This window comes from Varanus komodoensis, unplaced genomic scaffold (genome assembly GCF_004798865.1).
Source record: "Varanus komodoensis strain SLA01 unplaced genomic scaffold, ASM479886v1 scaffold5, whole genome shotgun sequence".
In the NCBI taxonomy this organism is placed as follows: domain Eukaryota; kingdom Metazoa; phylum Chordata; class Lepidosauria; order Squamata; family Varanidae; genus Varanus; species Varanus komodoensis.
The window spans coordinates 11,894,175-11,913,218 of NW_025336087.1; the positions used below are offsets into that span (position 1 = coordinate 11,894,175).

The 19,044-nt window shown below is 42.1% G+C and overlaps 1 protein-coding gene across 1 annotated transcript; it reads right to left on the reverse strand.

Annotated features, from left to right (window-relative positions):
- Nucleotides 1-1,032: 1,032 nt before the first annotated feature.
- LOC123031625 (corticotropin releasing hormone binding protein) lies at nucleotides 1,033-17,656 on the reverse strand. The gene is made up of 7 exons (XM_044446828.1): nucleotides 17,482-17,656; nucleotides 17,271-17,358; nucleotides 13,214-13,371; nucleotides 6,314-6,524; nucleotides 5,235-5,383; nucleotides 2,669-2,786; nucleotides 1,033-1,799 (listed from the first exon to the last, which is right to left on the reverse strand). The coding sequence occupies exons 1-7, from the start codon at nucleotides 17,554-17,556 to the stop codon at nucleotides 1,642-1,644; spliced, it is 957 nt and encodes a 318-aa protein (XP_044302763.1). The 5' UTR covers nucleotides 17,557-17,656; the 3' UTR covers nucleotides 1,033-1,641.
- Between the last annotated feature and the right edge of the window lie 1,388 nt (nucleotides 17,657-19,044).

Genomic DNA, 19,044 nt, shown 5'->3' on the forward strand with positions numbered 1-19,044 from the left:
CCTTGAACCAGAATAGGAGAAGGTTGAGATTTAAAGTATAGACAAATTATGTTAAATCCATTCTGTTTGTGTTTAATAGATTGTCAGGCATTGTTTCATCATCTGTGGATTTTTTTTAGAGATGTCCAAGAATTTCACTCCACTCCAAGTGCACACTAGCATTAATGTGCACTGGCACAAGGACAAATTTGCACAAATCCCCCCATAGTTTTATGTTTTTAAAATAAACCTGCAAGTCTATGCAATTTGTGAGACCAGTCCACTGTGGAATCTACTGGTTGGATTCACAGAAATCTAAATCTGGATTTCTTTGACATACCTAGTTTAGAGAAGCTCATCTAAAGGTAAATATTTTCTGCAGTTGCAGCTCTGATAAAACAAGGATGCATAAAATTTCAGGTTTATGGAATCTGCTGTTTTTAATTATAACCCCAAGGTCTTCCACTGTTGTAGCCTGGTGCAAAAGACATCACACTTAGAATTAAAAGTACTTAGGATTTTTTTAATTTTTGAGTACCAGAAAGCAAGCCCCTTCCACAGAAAAATTCACATTAATTTCTTTATATATTGCTGGTAATGTGACATTACTGCCATTCAGAAATTCTTGCCAATGTACTATAAATTATCCGGCAATCCACCAGTAGATCCAAATCTACCTTCTGCACAGATCAGCTTTAAAAGCTGTGATATGGGCATGCTTGTATAAACCAAAGTAGAATATGAGAATACTAACAATTAAGAGCATCTCTGGGAATGTCATATTGTGGCATTACCAATGGGACATAATTTTCTGACAGCTTGATCAATGCCCAGGGACTAATACACCTGTCTATATATATCTCTGCTCATGGATGCTTCTGCCAATGATTTTACAAAATTAAAAACCAGTATAAAACTTCTAGATTTTTCCTATGTGTTCAAACTCAGTTGATATCAACACTTTCTTTTACTGAGAGAGATCCTCACTGCTTGTTTCAGGGAAGGCAACATACTAGTTGGTGAGGCTCAGAAAGGAAAAACAACACAGTACAATTAGATTCTGCCAATACTTTGAATTTATTCATGTCTGGACCAGAAGGAAAACCTTTGTCATGCTATAAATTTTTATTAAAAACAACTAATTGTATATTTGTATTGATAAATTAATAAGCAATTGATTTTTGCACACACTGATACAGGATGTTCTCTTATAAAACTGAAATGTAATTTTTCTTTCTGTACCTTTTTAGATTTGGAAATGATGCAAAAGAGGGAAAATTGCTATGTGAGCTTCATAGAATTCTTTGTTTTGCATGTGGAATCAAAATAATTACAAAAGGTTATGCCAGTGATTGAAATCTTTGTGCATTATCTGAAAACATGCACCCTGATTTAGTGTGTGCACTTGTCTTTTGTTTTGAATCATTGGATGTACACATGCATAAGTGTTGGTTTTGGAATCCAAATGTATGTGAATTGGATATACTAGAAATACCCTTAAAGACAAGAGAGGATAATATATTTCAAATGCTAGGCTTAATACTGCTCTGATCATGGAAATAATGACTCAGTATGAAAAGATATGGTTTATACACTAGAAAGTTTTCATAAACTGCTCAAAATTAACACAACATTACAACCAAGAGTGATTTGTCTGGCTTCTCAAACACTTGAAAGACAGAAATCTTCAAGGCTATTCTCCTTTCTGTTTTCCAGTTCATGTTGATCCAGTTGATGATACTCAAATGTTACACGATTGATATGCTTGCCACTGGAGACCATTCTTAGCACAGTGTTGTCACAGCCAATTTTCATTTGGGCTAATCAAAGAGAGGAAGCATCTTTGTCACATTTGAAATTCCTAAGAATTGATGTATAATTTTAAATCATTTGGAAATGGATTGATTTAATTTGAACACTGTCCTTCTACCAAAATGGCACTCAATATTACTTACAGTATATAATAAAATATAATATAGCTCTGAAAGAACTCAAATGGACAGTGCCATGACTTTAGCATCCTTATCCTATACACCCAAATTTATATGTATATGCATTTTTTTAGAGTATTGCCCCAATCCAGAAAGCTTGGATAGAAGCAGTTTCTACATGGATTGAGTGACGTGTATGTATATTAGAGATTAATGTGCCCTTGGGTATGTATTTGTGTTGCAATTAGCTCTTGGGCATGTTTTATCCAGTGCAACACCTTATAATCCATTGAGCCAGCCATACTACAAGGTACTTGGATAAAGGGACAATTTTCACTCCAAAGCTCAGCAGGAGAAAGAGCATTCCACTTCAGCAATTCTTCAGTGATTGCTTTAAAAAGGGATTCAATGGTTCATGCATTCTGCAAACATTGTGCTTACTCAGTAGTATTACCATTTATCCTCAGTGATATTAGCATATAGCTGCATTTGTTGCTCTGAATGCCAGGATTGACCTGAATCATGAGAAGTAGTAATCCAAAGACACCGTTGGCATAATGTCGTTTCCCCACCTTTTAAGGCAACTGTCCCAATCAACAGTATCCCAAAGCACAACATTATGCTGGAGTTGCAATCCAATAAGCACAAAACTATTTAGACTGGAGTAATCAGCAATCATATTTTGTGGTTCTCCCCCCACTGCCCCTGCAATGCCTTTGAAACCACTTAAATAAGAGGCATTAATAAAAGGAACTCACCAGGACCATGGAAGGAATGGCACAAATCAGCTAAAGGGGACATCTTAGAAGGATCTAACCCATTGCCTCCTAACAGCTCGATGAAATCTCCTACACCACCACAACCTGCTGAGGGTTTCTTTAATAGAGAAAAATAGGTAGAGTAATAAGTAATTTTCTTAAACAAATCCAACATTTTTGTATAACTTTGTTTTAATAAAGGAGATTCACCTGAAAATTCAGGCTGCTTTAAGATTCAACCATTGATGTCCTAGTCAGAAAAATCAACACTCTTTTCTCCATTAGACATCTTAATATACTGCTGCTAACAAAGATCCATTCCAAAGAACAGGGATTTCAGGAAGCATTTAGAAAATAAAGGTGGGAAATGAAGAAGATAAACTTTCTGCTGTTTGAGAGTAGGTTCTTTGAAGTACCTTACATTACTTACTTTCTCTTCTTCAATGTGAGTTTGATGTTGCTGAAACCTCTGTTAGCTCTTAACTGTTTAGTAAACTGTTTGTAATATGAATATAATATTGATATTGCTGTAAGTCAGTATTATTAACTAACCTATTGGCATGTCTTGTGCACTTATTTAAATTTGGTTGGCATGAACTGTCACTGAGTTTAACATAGTACTATAATTTATTATCATTATGGCCATTGTATCCAGTTGTTCTGTGAACTGCTTGGAGCACAATGTATTTTGCAAAATGCCATATATAAATAAATTGACTATGACTAAATCCATACAACACATCACCAGAAATTATCCAATCAGGGTGGTTTCTTACATGATAGGGCTCGTGGGAGGCAATAATCTATTCCTTATACCACACTTTGTGGATAAATTTAGGTCATGGATGGTCTTTCCACGATTCTTTGTCAACAGTAAAAAAGCACAGCTGTTATATTGTTATAATGAAAGTTCTTTCTTGAGAAAAAATGACTGCCAACACAAAAGCACAGCTGTTTTGTGGCAATCATCTTTGCTCAAGAAAAAATTTCTGTTATAATAATATCCCGTTTTCTTAGCATTCAAGTCAATATTCTTGTTACAGGGAAAATTCTCAGAAAATTATCCTCCTGCACAGAGCACCCTTCCTGCACGGTTAATGCAGTGTGCAAATGTCACAGGACGGCACCTGTTGGACTGTGTATATGACACCCTTCTCCATCGCCAGACTTTAAAAGCCTTTAGCACAGGCAAGCTGCTTCTTGAAAGTACCATTCCAATGCTGGAATATTCACGTTGTACTTTTCATTTCCTATTTAAAGTGACAAGCCTCACGGAAAAAGCTTGCCCTTCTTGGAGTGATCATGGTGTTGTAGGATGCATATTGTGTAGAATGCGATTGCTATCACTCTGTAGCCCTTCATGCAATGCTATGAACAGCACAAGCTGTTGCTATGATGAGAGGTTATAGCAGTACAGCAGCTTATAGATCACACCCCATAACAAGCAACTGGAAAGGTTAAAGCCATTTCATAGGGTCATTCTACCCATTAGGTTAAATGCACAGTGCATGGTTGAGGTTTATTTTTCTTTTGTTACTCCGGAGTAAAACATTGTGAGTCTGTTTCAGATCAAGAATACCATGCACAGGGAGGGGGGGAATTAAACTTTCAACCCCCCCCCCCAATTTCTTCCTGACTGGCCTCCCCTCCATGGGATTTTTTAAAAAGCCTTCTTTCATGGCAATGGATACTTCTTTCTGTTTTAACCCACAGTGGGCAGCAAATGGGCAGGAGATTTAATCTCCCCCACCCCCAATGCATAGTAGTCTCAACCTGAATTGGCCCCAAACATTCTAGAGTATATATATTTAAAATAACCATCAGCTGCACATTACACACAAGGTGCTGCGTAGTTTGACAGTCAAAAATAGCATTCCATTCAACATCACAGCAGTAGACGTCTATTTGAACAATAGGCTTTCCTCTTCTTCCCTACAGCTCTCTATACATGCACACATCTGCTTTGGAATGTTTCTGAAACCTCCAGAGTGGATTTGGGGAACACTTTGCAGCCAATGCAGGGAGTAAACATCCATTTGCAAATGACCAGCACTGATGGGCAAACACCTTTGGACTTTACCCTTTGTATGCATTTTGGCCTTGCTTGAATATACAAGGAGATTTTCCAACATCAAACAAACAAACAAACAAAACTAAACAATCCCCCATGCCACAATTTCTTGTACAGAAGGCGTTTGTCAATTTGAATAGCAACCTCTATGCACCTTGCATGTGAGTGATTTTCAGTCCAGAGTAAGTACAGGTATATCTTTCTGTAATGAGTCATTTGATGCTGGGAATGATTGACGGCAAAAGAAGGGGATGGCAGAAGATGAGGTGGCTAGATGGAGTCACTGAGGCAGTGGGTGTGAGCTTGGGTGGACTCCGGGGGATGGTGGAGGACAGGAGAGCCCGGAGGAATGTTGTCCATGGAGTCGTGATGGATCAGGCACAACTTTGTGACTAAACAATAATGAGTCAAAATAAGTAGTACTAATATAAATATAGGAGTTACAGGACAATCTGGTGAGCCAGGTAACCACCTATGAAGAAGTTTGCAACTCACCTTTAGGTGGAGGCCATTCAAATGTCCCAACATAAGATCAGATATTTTAATCACCACCGGGTAGATTATAGAAAAGCTGCAGTTTCTGTGCTGGTGAGGAATGATCATGGTAAACCTTCCAGCTGGTGTCTGAGATATGACATTGCAAGCTTTAGTGCAGGGGAAAGATACAGAATTACTTAGTTACAATCTGTTCACTGAAAAGGAATGAAGGATTTTTATCTGATGGCATAGCATCCAACTAGATGAAGCATACATGCAATTGGGCCTTCTGCCTTCTTTATTTCTCCCCCACCGTCCAAAGTAGACATGAAGGCCTTCTGTTTAGATTGAGACCATGACACTGGAAGGCAGGAGGTGAATCTTGCCCCCACCTCACCATTTGCTGAGAACTTTGGCTACTGGGCAGCGTAGAAATATAATTAATCTCCTAATCCCTTGGGGAAACTTGTGAATGACTTTAGCTTTCACCCACCAGGGTAATAGCTACTTCAAGGGGTGGTGCATTTTTTCCTGCTGGTGCAGAGGGGGAAGCAGCCAGTTCCTCTCCCTGGGGCACTGTGGTCCCAATCCGCCCTTCCCCAAATGTGTTTTGACAACACAGAGGATTTGAACATCCCCAGTATCATGTGGGTCATAAGGGGACCTCATAATGAACCTGTGTTGATTTTATGCCATTTCTCATGGTTACTCAAAAAAGATGCTTTCCCCATAAGGCCATTAAGTCCAGGGTCCAAAATTACCTAGCTGTACCACTGGTCAAGTAGCACAAGAGCCAGAAGAACTGAAATATTACCAACAAAACTGGCAGATTTATCTCAATTTAGAGTAGATGATGGAGTAAGATTTCAGGGGGGAAAATGGCACCCTGATGCTAAACATTTACAATCACTGTCAGAATAAAGGCTCTCCCTTATCATCATATTATGAGAGAGCCATCAGTACAAGGAACAACTGCTCTGTGCATCTGTTTACTGGTGCAGTAAATATTAAGGCTATGCTATGGGACGCATTATCACAGTATTCATCACTGCCTCTATTTGTTTTACACTCAGACGGTGACAGGAAACCAAACTTACGGAACAGGTTGGGCTTTTTCTTTACTGTTAATGTGAATCCATTTCCTGGGTTATGAATCCTGAAGAAGATCATTGCAACATTCTGTGATGACCTGATGGTGCTCCTGATGCCGCCACCTTCACAAAAGTCTATATATCTTTTGGAGGTGGGGAGAGGGTGATCCAAGGAGCTAGGAAACTTCTCGCCTTTCAGTATCCAGCCATCAAACACCTGGAGGAATGCAGCAGCAGAGAGGACCATTCATGTTTACATTCTGCCTGCAGTTCCCAGAAGCATACAAGTAGCATCTATGCTGCTTTCATGACCCAAAGCACACCTGTGGCACTACATGCTGATCTTACCTTGCAGAGACACTGTTTAAAATGTGCAAAGCAAAATGTTCCATGGAAATCCCCTGACATTAAATGGTTCTTGGAGATTATGAGGATTGAAAGTGGAAGCCTAAAGCCCAATGCACATTTTGCAAATCCAGGAAGAATTTAAACATTGTGTGAGAGGGGCCCATATAACATTCCTGGCCAGGTAGTTTTGAGTGCATAACTAGACATGTTGTGGGAGATCCTTAAATAGGATTTCCCATGTGTGTGTTTTCATGATTAAATGGCACTCTGCATATAACAATTTGGATTCAAGCTCACGGAGTTAACCCCTTTTCTCTGCCCTGATTTCCTGATGAAAATCCTATTTCCCAGATGTTACTCGTCCTGCAGGAAAAAAAACCAGGTATGCATAAGGCAAGGATGCTGAGGGTTCTCATGACACATTAACACCCTTGGGAATTTTGCCTGTAAACAGTCAGCAAAATTCCCCTGTGTCTGGCAGTCAGTCAAGCACAGGTGAGAGGTGTATCCCTCCTCCCCCTGTTCTATCCTTCTGCAGTATCCCAGGAGACACTGCAAGAGCACTGAGGGGAGCAAGATGACAGTGGCTGAAAGGTGGCACTCTCTGCCACTGTCACCTGCTGCCCCACCTAGCATTCCTACTGATGCTTGTGAGCAATCTCACCCAGCATCTGCAGGTGTTCTGGGTAGGAAACCTGGGGTGGGGGGTGGAGGAAGAAGGAATGGGCTACCTTGTGCTGGGTTCAAAAGCCCCCCATAAAGCAACCCGCTACCTCGCTGTGGTGCCATGGCTGCACAGCCCGGAGACTGCGCTATCTCTGTTTCTCAGCTGTGGCGCTCTTGCAGTAGCAGGCAGTGGGCAGGATCCAGATGCTTGGTCTTGCTCCCTTGCAAGGAAGTGAAACCAAGCAGCTGGTTTTTCTGCGGTGCACCTCTTCCTGAGCCCTGAATGATGCCTGGGGAAGCAGTGAGCTGCAGAACCTGGTGGCTTTGCTGTGCTCTTGCCCATACCCACAGAAGGACAGTGGGATAACCCATGAGCAATCCCCCTTCTCTTTCTTTTGCAAGCATTGGCAGGAGCATGGGGGAAACTCCTGCCAGTGGCCATCAGCTAGAATCCCATGACCAGAGTGGCAATGCTTTTTGTCATTCTGGCCAAGGGACTCTTTTAATTTGTGCCTTAATGAGTTGCCTGAGTTCAGTTGGTTAATTAACCCCTGGAACAAGTCATGGGAAACCCATCATGGCTTATAAGCAACAGTGGCTTATCAAGCCATTTACCCAGCAGTAAATGTAACAGTGTATACTATTATGTGCTTTTCTTTTTAAAATCAACTGTGACAATAAGGCATGAATTGGGTTTTTTAATGGATCAAAAACATTTTAATGATTTCAAGAACAACATGTTATGGCTGCATTCTAATACAGCCATACCTGGAACTGGAATAAGTACCACCGAAGTGAACAGGGCTTCCTTAACACAGACATGTACAAAATTGTGCTTTAGACTTCCCTCCCTGCCCAGGTGCCTATGGCAAATGACTTAAAAAATATGAGCCACTTTCTCTTGAATGAGGTTGTTTTATCTCCAAATCTTGGGAAAAATCTGAGTAGGTTAAAGGGTTTAGTATTTTTATTTTATCTAGTTTAACTGAACTATGTTTTAAAAATATTTGTATGCTGCAGTCTAGTTATTATTTTATTCTTGTTTTACATCTTTTATTTGTATAGGAACTGCCTTAAAAAGACTATGGATTGTATCTCATGAATGAAATGGCTATTACCAGAGGAATAAGCCCTCAAAATCTGTTCCAGGTTGGGGAACCTCTAGAATAGATTTTGAGGAGCGGATCTGCAGAGGACAGAGAGGTGGATGCATGGAAGTCCACATATGTGACTTCAGATTTTATCTTACATCTTAAAAGACAGCTTATTAATAAATGTACATATGAATAAATAGATGACAAAGTAAGTTTTAAACTAGGAAACACTGTGGACTAATGCCAAAGTGTTAGTCATCTTTAACAAGAAGATTTAAAATATTAAATCACAGTTTGGCATTCCAAACGAGCCTCAGGTTCACATACTACAGTTTTTGATTTTAGTTTGAGAATATTAGGAATTGATTTAAAGGAAAGGAAGAGATGGCTTACAAGCATGTTACTATGATGGGCATTCCAAATTTCATCCAGGCCCATGGGCATCTGCATGAAGGAAAAATGGGGAAGTTGATCCCGTGCCTGAGCCAGAACCTCCAGTTTTCCAGCTGTCATTAAAAAACAGGGTGATGGTGGAATAAGTCCCTAGCCTTTTTAGAACCTGAAATACGTGGCAAAAGCTGCAGCCACTATTCTGCCTATTCCTCTTGGAGAAACTAGCCTGTTCCCACTTTTGAGAGTTTTTAGCCAATGAATGAAGTCACAGCGTTGGTGAACTACTATCTGGGTGTGTTATGTCCCAGGGGGCGGGGGGGGGGGGGAGAGGCGTGTTCCAGGGATTTTGTGTAGCTGAGTTTGGTAAGTAGTGTGATTGCCAAAAAGCAAAAGGTAGCAGCTGTGACAGAATTCATCTCTCTAACTCAAGTCCTGGTAATATTGGCTTTTCCTAAGTTTATAAACATTAAAACATTAATCCCTGACAATGTATGCAAATAAAGTTCATCAGTATTACAGTACAGGATGCCAGCAGTGGCTGAGCAAATACAGTTGGGTCTTGCAAAGTAGCCCTGCATTGTTGCTTCTATTTTGCACATACATACATGAGTGTATTAGAGAAGAGCGTAACAGTTCTATAGTGTAGTTCAGTGTTGCTGGTGTGTTAGGGGAATGCAGATAAGGCTGTGAGACTGATTGTAGCAGCAGTGCAATTCATTAAGGAAAGTGTTCTAAGATAAAGGAAAACATTCTAGAACAAGTCATATGAAGTTATGAACTTTATGTACAGAAGTACTTTTGGGCCAAGATATCGATAAAAAAGACCCAACATAAATTTTAAAAAACATATAATTAGAGATGGTCTAAAAAAATATGGAATACTTTAAGAAGGATTAGCCCTCCAATAGCTCCTTGAATGTCTCCAATAGAAGCATACTTTGACAAACATTTAAGGAAAAACAATGTTTTTATAATATATGGAGATACGATAGATCAACAAGTAAGAATCAAAAGTCTGCAAACATTAAAAGATGAAGGAAAAAGGATAGAATGGTTTCTTTGCAATTGGTCTCAAGATTGAGAAGGGAAATTCAGCAAGGAAGAGGTACCATAAAAGATCTGACAGAATTTGAAACGCTGATTTCACAGCAAAAGGATAATGTACTATGAAGGATATGTAAGTTATTATTGCAATGAGACAAAGAAACTGAACATGTAAAATAAGTATAATAAGCTGGATGCAGAATTTTGGAGAAGAAATATCCTTCCATCAGTGGGAAACATTATGGACAAAAGGAATAAACTTTACAGCTAGCCAAACATTAAGAGAGGATTGGTATAAAATGTTCTTTCATTGGTAAATTACCCCTAAAGGTATTTTTTAAATGGATAAGAATTATAATGGAAAATATTGGAAATGCAAAGAAGTTGGAAGAACTTTTTACTTCATGTGATGGAAATGTAATAAGGTTTAAAAGTTTTGGAAAGAAATACATACAGATATACAGAAAATTTTGAGAATTAACTCCCAATGAATGCTAAGAATGTTATTATCTTACCAGAAATTCTTCCAAGAAATATGGGAAAATTATTTAAATATATGATAACAGCAGCCAGAGTTATAATTGCAACAAAATAGAAAAAAGAAGACTGTTCAATTGGCAAAGACTGGAAAAACAAGCTAGCTAAATATGCAGTGATGGCAAAATTAACTAACTATGCAACTGGAAGACCATTTCAAGATTTTAATGATAAATGGGAAGCTTATTGTTACAAAAAGGAAATCCAGTTAAAGAACTCATTTACAATTGGAAAGCTTACTAATTTTTATTTTATTTGTAACTGAAAGAAAAATGCAATTTTTGGATATCATTGTTTTCTGAAATAAGAAGGGGAGGAAGAGGAGAAGGGCAAGTAGACAGGCAGTGGAGGAGAGGAGGGGAGAGAAAAGAGGGGGAAATTATCTTTGATTCTAATTTGGTTTCTGGATATGCTCTGGGGTGAATCACAGCTTACCTGTTGTCTACATCAAAGCAATTTTCTTTGTGAAATTGTTAGTTTTATTTGGCTACTTATGAATGTAATTGAATATCATCTATAATTGTTATCATGTAAAATTGTAGTTATAGGTTAAGATGAAACACTGTCTGTGGTCCTTTTGCAACTTTTTATTTTGATGCTTTTGTTCTTCTTTCTGTTTCTTATTATTTAAAAAAAATAAAATTATAAAAAGTTTTGAACAGTATGATAAGGACAGTGATGCCATAAAGTATCCGATATGGTTTTTTAAAGACAGCTGTACTGTGTTTGTGCATTTGGGGGGTTTTCTCAGTTTGAACATAGATGTGTATGTATCCCATACTTAAGTAGGGTTTTACTGGTATTCACAAGGCTTTTCTGCATTAGTCCAGAATCATCTACTCTGAAAGGAATCAGCAAATCAGGGAATGCTTAGAAAGAAATAGCATGCACAGTGAAAGTGCACAGGTGTGCACATTGCAACCATAAATTTGGTTGTGAGCCACCCCAAGGCTTTGTTGCAATGGGGGTGGCATAGAAATGTTTTAAATAAATAAATAATAAATAAATAAATTATGGACTGCTATATACACATTACAACTTGCTATACAGCTTTACCCACTCCGGCCCCCTGGAAAAATTCCTGAGGGCATCCATATAGGGTGGTGATCCCATCGTTAAGGAACAGCCCCGTTATTTTTAGGAGCCGTAGGACAGCTCCACCACTCTGCTTCCTATCACTCATCCACAGTATTGACCAAATTGTTCCACATCTGACTTGGCATTAACATCAATCATAAGTCACCACTTTATACAGCAGTACTTAATTACTTTGACATTCTCTGCAGTTTTCCACTTCAAATGTTTTAATAATTGGGCTTAATTAGAGGGCTGGAGCCTGGCATTTAAACGTCACATAATCAGAGGGATCAATATGCAGCATCAAATTAGTGGCACTATCAGTGTTGGCAGGCTCCTGTTCAGCTGTTGCTCTTTTTCGTTCGCACTTTGAAGTTTGTGCCAGACACAAAGAAACAGATGCTGGTTGCTGCACCCCTCCCCTCCCCAGAGATCCTCTGGAAAGCTTGTATAACCATCAGTGGGCCTGATGCAGAGATGCTTGCACTGAGCAACTGGATATAGATGCCCTGCTCTGCTCTCTGAACAAATGATTGCTGCTCTCAGCTGAGAACTGCTTTTGTCCCTAGGTTGCCACGCTGTGCATATCTGGACAAACGAAGTCCTGCAGTTCCTAGTGTGCCCCAGCCAGCCAGCCAGCCAGCCAGCCATCTGCAAAACAGATTGCTAATTATATTGACATAGCAATCATTAACACGCTCCACAGAAGGCCATAAGAACAATTCTTCAATGCAGTGAATGTACAGCTCTTATTTATTTGTTGCTCACCAGACTGCGTTACAACTGAAAAGATGTTTTCCCAGCACTTGATCTGTTGCATTTTGTACATATGTTGTTTCTCCAAGTAATACATTCGAGGGGTTGGATCCAGACAAAGTCACATATAGATAAGACCCACTGAAATCAATGGAACAAGTCATGATTAACTTGAGCCCCATGGATTTAAATGGTTGTTATGATAAGCCAGATGGGGTTTGGATCCAGCCTATTGTTTAATGAGGTAGTCATGGGGTACTGTGAATGCCACAGGCAACTACTGTAACAATATCTAGAAGGATATAAGTGTCGGTCTGCTGAAGCAAAACCAGCAAAAAATCTTGTGACATGTTAAAAGCCTTAAGGCAATGTGACCCAGTGGGGCTGCCTGTAATATTAACCAAGAATATTGGTTAATATTAATCCTGGGAAATCCTGGATCAATATTACACCTGGAAAACTTTTAAGGGTTAAACCAGGGTTGGTAATGTCTTTCAACCCCAGAATCAAATAGTTTCAGAGAAGCTTTCAGGTGAATTACAGTGATGGGAAGGGCAGAAGGCTTGAGGGGACAAAGACAAAAGTGGAGGAGACAAAAATACATGCACACACAAAAAACCCCAAAACCTCAGCACATTATATGTAAAGTCTTCTGCTACTAAGCTGCAGAAGAGGCATCTCAACCTTCACAAAAACTTCACAGTAGCTGGAAAAGAAAAGGAATGGGGCCCTGGAGAACCAGATTGGTGGCCCAGGAGGGCTGGATTTGGCCACTGATCCTGAGATTCCCCACCCCTGGGTTAAAGTATCACCCACTATTTTGAGCCCTATTTATATATCCATACTACCAATTTGCAGTGGCAATGCCAAATTGTCTCTTTTTCAAAAAGGAGTCAATATGTGCTCAGTTTTGAATATTCGTTTCTCTTCTGCCATGCTGCACATGCTGACATGGTCCTGTTTGGACAATCAGTTATTACAAACCTCCTACCTTCAGAAAATCACCAGCTTGACAGTCAATGTTGACAAAATCAAAATCTAGTGTGATGAATTCCTGTGGGTCTCCTATGAAGAAGGTTGCACAATGCAGCTGGGGCTGTTCGGCAGTGAAGGTGAACCGTCCTTCAATGCTCAACATGTCAATGCACCCTACAGAGGAGATCAAAAGCAACAGAGTGATTCTTCCTTTCTCTCAGGGTCTGATTTGCAAGTCACCTTTTATATCCAAACACAGATACCAGAGTGCAAAATCTGCAAGTCCCTCATCAAGTGTGGGATGTGTATCCCTTTAAAATACTCAGAACTGAACTTAGAGAAGGAATCCCTTCTTCCGATAATCATGTTAAAGCAACATGCACTTAGTTTTATGTATGGACATTTAATGAGGGTTGCATGGATTTTAAACTTGAATGTCCACATTGTAAAGGGAGAATCAGCCCATAATCTGCTGTGATTCAAGGCAAAGTTACATGCAATACTATGGGATGAACAGCATCTTAGCTGATCCAACACCCTCCAGATGTTTTGGACTAGAAATCCTGTAACCCCTGACCTTCGGCCATGCTGACTGGGGATGATGGAGTTGTAAGCCAAACAATCTGCAGGGCACCAGGTTGCCTACCATTGTATTATGCATAGACTTGTGTCAACTGTGATGGCCATTTCTGAGTCTTTACAGCTTCAGTCCTCCCCCACTACAATGACTTTTCTCCCTGTGGGGATTCAGAAACACAGTTGAAACCCTATGGGGGAAAGCCACTGGAAGTATGTTATTTGGAGCAAGGAAAACATTAATCACACCTTTCCTGGCCCCAATAACTCTTTCAAAGTGACTTTCCTTCTTACAAAAGGGAGTTACAGCTATATATGTTTGGGTCTAACACATATCTTGGCCTTTATGTGTAACATTTATAGTTTGGTAAAGAATTTCATGCCCAGGGGTTCTCCTTCCCCCACCCCCACCTCATTCCACCAATCACTGGTTTCTTGGCTTTTGCACAGACTTTCCCACTTCTAAAAGGCTAAAATGGCTGTCCAAAGGCCCAGGTACTTGAAATGAAAACTTTAAGCTAAAATATGCTGGGGTGGATTTCTTTAGTACCTCTTGCCCCATCCCTTTTGCCTTCAGCTCCACCATCTTTGTGTTGAACTCCATCCACCACTGGACTAAGAGCCCTTCAAAATTGGATTCAGTTCCTGGGCTACAAGAAGTTTAGCACTCTGATTTATATGAAACTTTTAAATTTTAGAGCACTTCTTATCTTTTCAACAACAGCCCCGTAAAATTGTTCTTTCCTATTATCTCTACATTGCAGGTGAGGATGAGAGATAATAGCTTAGGTCTGCATAGTACATTCATAGCTGATGTAAGATTTTCATCTGTGACTGCCATGCTATCATCCCATGCCATGGGAACATAGAAAGTTGACTTAAAGTTGGTCCATCTAACCCTGCACTGTCAGGACTGACAGGCAGCATCTCTCCAGATTTTCAGGAAGACATTTTCCCTGCCCACCTGGAGATGCCAACAAATGAACTTGGGACCTTCCACATGCAAACCAGATGCTCTGCCACTGAGGCACCTTCCCCGCTTCACATCACATCCCATGCAGATGCAAGGCGAGAAAAGTCCCACTGATTGGGATAAATATCCACTTGCTTATCATCATAAAACTACACTCTGAATGACAATGGTGAAAATAAAAAGACAAAGAAGGTGACATTGAACTCAGGTGTCATAAATAGCAACATTTCATGCCATCCAGCCTCTTTATCTCTTGTGCTTTATCTCTTTATCTTGTGCTTTAAGCACAGGGAAGACTTAATGTGTACTTGTGCATTCTCTTTCTTTTTCTCCCCACTTTTAAAAATACTTGGGGGTGGAAGTGATGCGCACTGCATGACCTGAAAGGTTGCACTTGATGCTTTAAACTGAGGTCCTGCATGGAGCAAGGAGTTGGACTTGATGTCCTTATAGGTTCCTCCTATCTCTACTGTGCTATGATTCTATGATCTGAAGAAAAGGGATGCTGGTGAAGGACCATAGATTGTTCTTCGCTCTGTATGCAGAAAATCTTGGGTTCAATCCCTAGCATTTTCACTTAAAAGCAATTCAGATAGCCGTTGATGGGAACATCTTCTGTCCAAGACCCCAAAGAGCTGCTGCTAATCAGAATACACATAACTAGGCTAGATGGACAAGGAGGGACAAGGTGAGTTCAAGGTGAGTTCAAGTCTACTTTTAAGGCAAATTGTGCTTATCTTGTGCACATTTATGCTTTACTTCAGGGGTGGGGAACATGTGCCCTTCTAGCTGTTGCTGGGTTGCAACTCCCATCAGCCACAGACTGCCTAGCCAGTAGTGAGAGAGGAGGGGAGTTGCAGTCCAGCAACATCTGGAGGGACACATCCTCCACTCCTACTTTACACTGAATTGTCTCTGTTGCATTTCAGGGTAATCTGGCCCATTCTTTACATTTTTCCCTCTCTACACATTCCTCCCCCCCCCCCCCCACCCTTCTGTATGCATTTCTACCAACTGGGAATATCAATTTATGCATTTTATGAAGTGAGCTGTCAAACATAATCTGCCTTTCAGCTCCACTACATCCATTCTCAAAGAACAAATCACAATCCTTTTCCCCAAAACACCTTTACAAATGCCACCATCAGTGCCTCCTTTCTCTTCCTCACTCTGCCTTGAAATGCTTCAGTCTAACCCCTCCCTTTACAGGAATGATTTATAACAGTCCCTCCAACTTGCCCTCCAGCTGTTGGATTCAGTGCCCATTATCCTCAGATAACATGACCAAAGGCAAAGAATTCTGGGAGTTGTAGTCTAAAACATCTGGAGGGCACCCAGTTCGGGAATGCTGGCTTATACTGTTGCTCCCAAAGGAATCCTTTCCATTTAAGGCATCATTTGAACCCAAAATTACCAGGAACATAGCCTGGAATATACAATCAGAGCAAATGCTCAGCAATGAAGAAGACCACTCCCCACTGATTTCTTCCCAACAGAAAAGAACCAAACCCAACTAGTACTGACAGAGTTGGGACAGGTGCTTCGAAATTCCAGAACAGACAGCGTGACTTTCCAGATGAGATGGGCCTTAACATCTCACTGTAGAGAGTAAGCAGCATTGCAGGCCAATTCCCGTTACACAGCTGCTGCTACATCCTGTTCCCTCCCAAGGGGCACCATCATAGATATCATGAGCCACATTTAAGCCAACCCGTTCTTCTGAGTCTTTCCCCCCTTTTTTTCCTGCCAGATTTTTTCTTCTAGGTCTGTATCACCTGGGCATCCTCTGTCCAAACTGGTGGCCCACAGTTGTATTGGACAGTAATTCCCAGAATACCCCAGCCAGCTCTCTCTCAATCCATCACAAACGTTTCTGCATTCTTGCTGGTGCTGCAGGGAAGGAAGCTGAGTACAAACAAATCCCATCTTTGTTGTTTGCTTCTGAAATTAGTTATTCAAAGCTTATTCTAACAGTGTTCCTTTGTAAAAATAGGGGTGTGGTGACGGGAGGGGAGGAAGGAGATGGGGAGTGGGGAGGCTGGAGCACGATCCTACCCTGCAAAGAAGACCTGCCTTCCGGGTGAAGGAATCCCAACTGTGTATGTGTGTTGGTCACAAGTGCATGGCTGGATCAGAAGCTAAAAGAGGACAAGGGCTTCCTCACAGCTGACTAGAAAAGCAGATTTCTGCAAACTATTCCTGCCAAAATGCTCTCCTATTCAACGCATACAAAACTAGCCATGTAGCAATGCTATTGTCTCCGCACTACTGAAGAGGGAGGCACTTTGCCCAAAAAGGCACTCTGCACATGCTCGCGGGGCATTTTCGTTTTCATTCTTACCAAGGCTGCATTCAGGCATTCAAAGAGGGGCTCCGCGGCTAATGCTGGCTCTCGCCCAGGCGCTGGCACAGGGTTCTCGCCCCCCGCGGAGCCCCGAGCGAAGCCCCAGCCCGCCCCCGGCCCCCACTCCACCCCGCCGCCGGGCTCGCCAGACGCTCCGCGCCCTCTCGGCCGGAAACTCACGCAGCGCCCGGCGGTAGATCTGCCCCTCGGAGAGTCCCCTCTTGAGCTCGGCGTTGAGCAGCGCGAGCGGCTCCTCCTCGCCTCTCACCTGGAGACACAAAAGGCAAAAGGTCAGCTCCGAAGAGCGCGCTTCGGCGGGCGCCGAGCCACGCCAGCAGGGGCCGGGGCGGCCGGGCAGGCGCGCAGAGCCGGCAGCAGCCTCTTCGCTCACCTCGAAGAACCGGCTCTCCCCTTCGAGGGCCGCCCAGAGGAGCAGCAGGAGGCGGCACGGGAGCCCGAAAGCCATGCTCGCGCTGGCGCCGCGGCGCGCCTCGGTGGTGCTGGACGCCCCTCTCCTGCCTGCCTGCCTGCCTGCGCTGCTCCGCGGCGGCGGCGGCTCGTCTGGGGCTCGCTCCCGCTTTTTCTGTGCCAGATCCTTTTTATAGAGCACGGGGGAAGCGGAGGCTCCTGCCCCCTGACTGATAGGGTAACCCATGGTAACTGCATTGGCAGGAGGCACAGCGCGTGGCGATGACGAGGGCCCCCCGTGCAGCCAGCTGCCTGCGCTGCTCCGGTGCGGCTCGTGCCCACCCGCCTGGCCGAGGGGGCTGCAAAGGCAGCGCGGGGGGAAAGGCCCCTTCCTCCCGCTTCGAGGGCGGCTTCCAGAATTCTTCCCAGTGCTCGGAAATGTGCCCTAACACCGGCAGCCCTGCCTAACTTCTGCCCACAGGTCTTCATCTCTGGCCTGGCAAGCATTTCCACCTAATCCTAGATGTGTGGAGGATTTTTTTTTTTTTTGGGGGGGGGGGGGGAGGCACTCATCATATGGGCAAAGGCACTGTCTTTTTAATTATCAATTACATAACCCCAGGTTACATCTTAGAACTGAAATCAGGTCTGCCTTGCTTCAAGTGAAGTCCTGAACTTCAGGAGCAAAAATGTTACCAAGAGAGCATTTCTTCTTCTTATTGTCTGATGCAGAGCAAACACGTTCCACAGTTCTGTGTGTCCTCCAGTAACCCTTCTTTTCCTCACCTCAGTTCCTCATGTTGAAATTCATCCCTGGATTTCCTACTTTTTGTTAGTGTACATCAAAATAATTACGCAAGCATAAATATAGCATAATACTTATGGATAATAAATAATCATGAACTTAACATGACCCTTATCCAGTCTCATGTTTTGATAAATTTGCAGTTCCTGTGTGGTTTAATAAAACTGCTATAGTAATCAACAAAATAACAGGCATGCAAGTTCTGTAAACTAGTTGTGCCCACAACTGGAGTATTGTGTTCAGTTTTGAGCCCCTCATTGCAAGAGGGATATAGCAAGGTTGGATTTGGTACAGTGAAGGGCCTTAAGGATGCTGGCTGGTTTCCAGGGTAAACCATATGAGGAGAGACTGAGGGAGCTGGGTCTTTTCAGCTTTGAGAAAAGGAGACTCAGAGAGGACCTGTTAGCAACATACAGGGATGTGAGGGGGGGTCACACAGAAGTGGGTTTTTCCCTGAGTGGAGGGTAGGACTCATTCCAATGGAGCAAAGGTCAGGGAACCAGAACCAAAATCCAAGGTGGATGCCAGGAAGTACTTCCTGACAGTTAGGACCGCGAGGGTATGGAATGGGCTTCCACAGAGGGGGTTGAAGTCTTATCAGTGAGGGTGTTCAAGGATAGGCTGGACATGCATATGGTAAGCATGCCATGAGCAGAGCCGACTAGAGCCAGGGGTCAGACTAGATAGCCTGGGAGGCCTCCTCTGACTCGCTCTTTTTCTATGTTTCTATGTAAATCTCTC

Excerpts from the sequence above, each read along its gene's own strand:
- LOC123031625 (XM_044446828.1), bottom strand. The coding sequence starts at position 17,556 with ATGGCTTTCGGGCTCCCGTGCCGCCTCCTGCTGCTCCTCTGGGCGGCC. Across the intron at positions 13,372-17,270 it reads GATCTACCGCCGGGCGCTGC|GGTGCATTGACATGTTGAGC; the intron begins GTGAGTTTCCGG and ends TCTCCTCTGTAG. Across the intron at positions 1,800-2,668 it reads CCATTCCTTCCATGGTCCTG|CCCAAATGAAAATTGGCTGT; the intron begins GTGAGTTCCTTT and ends CTCTTTGATTAG.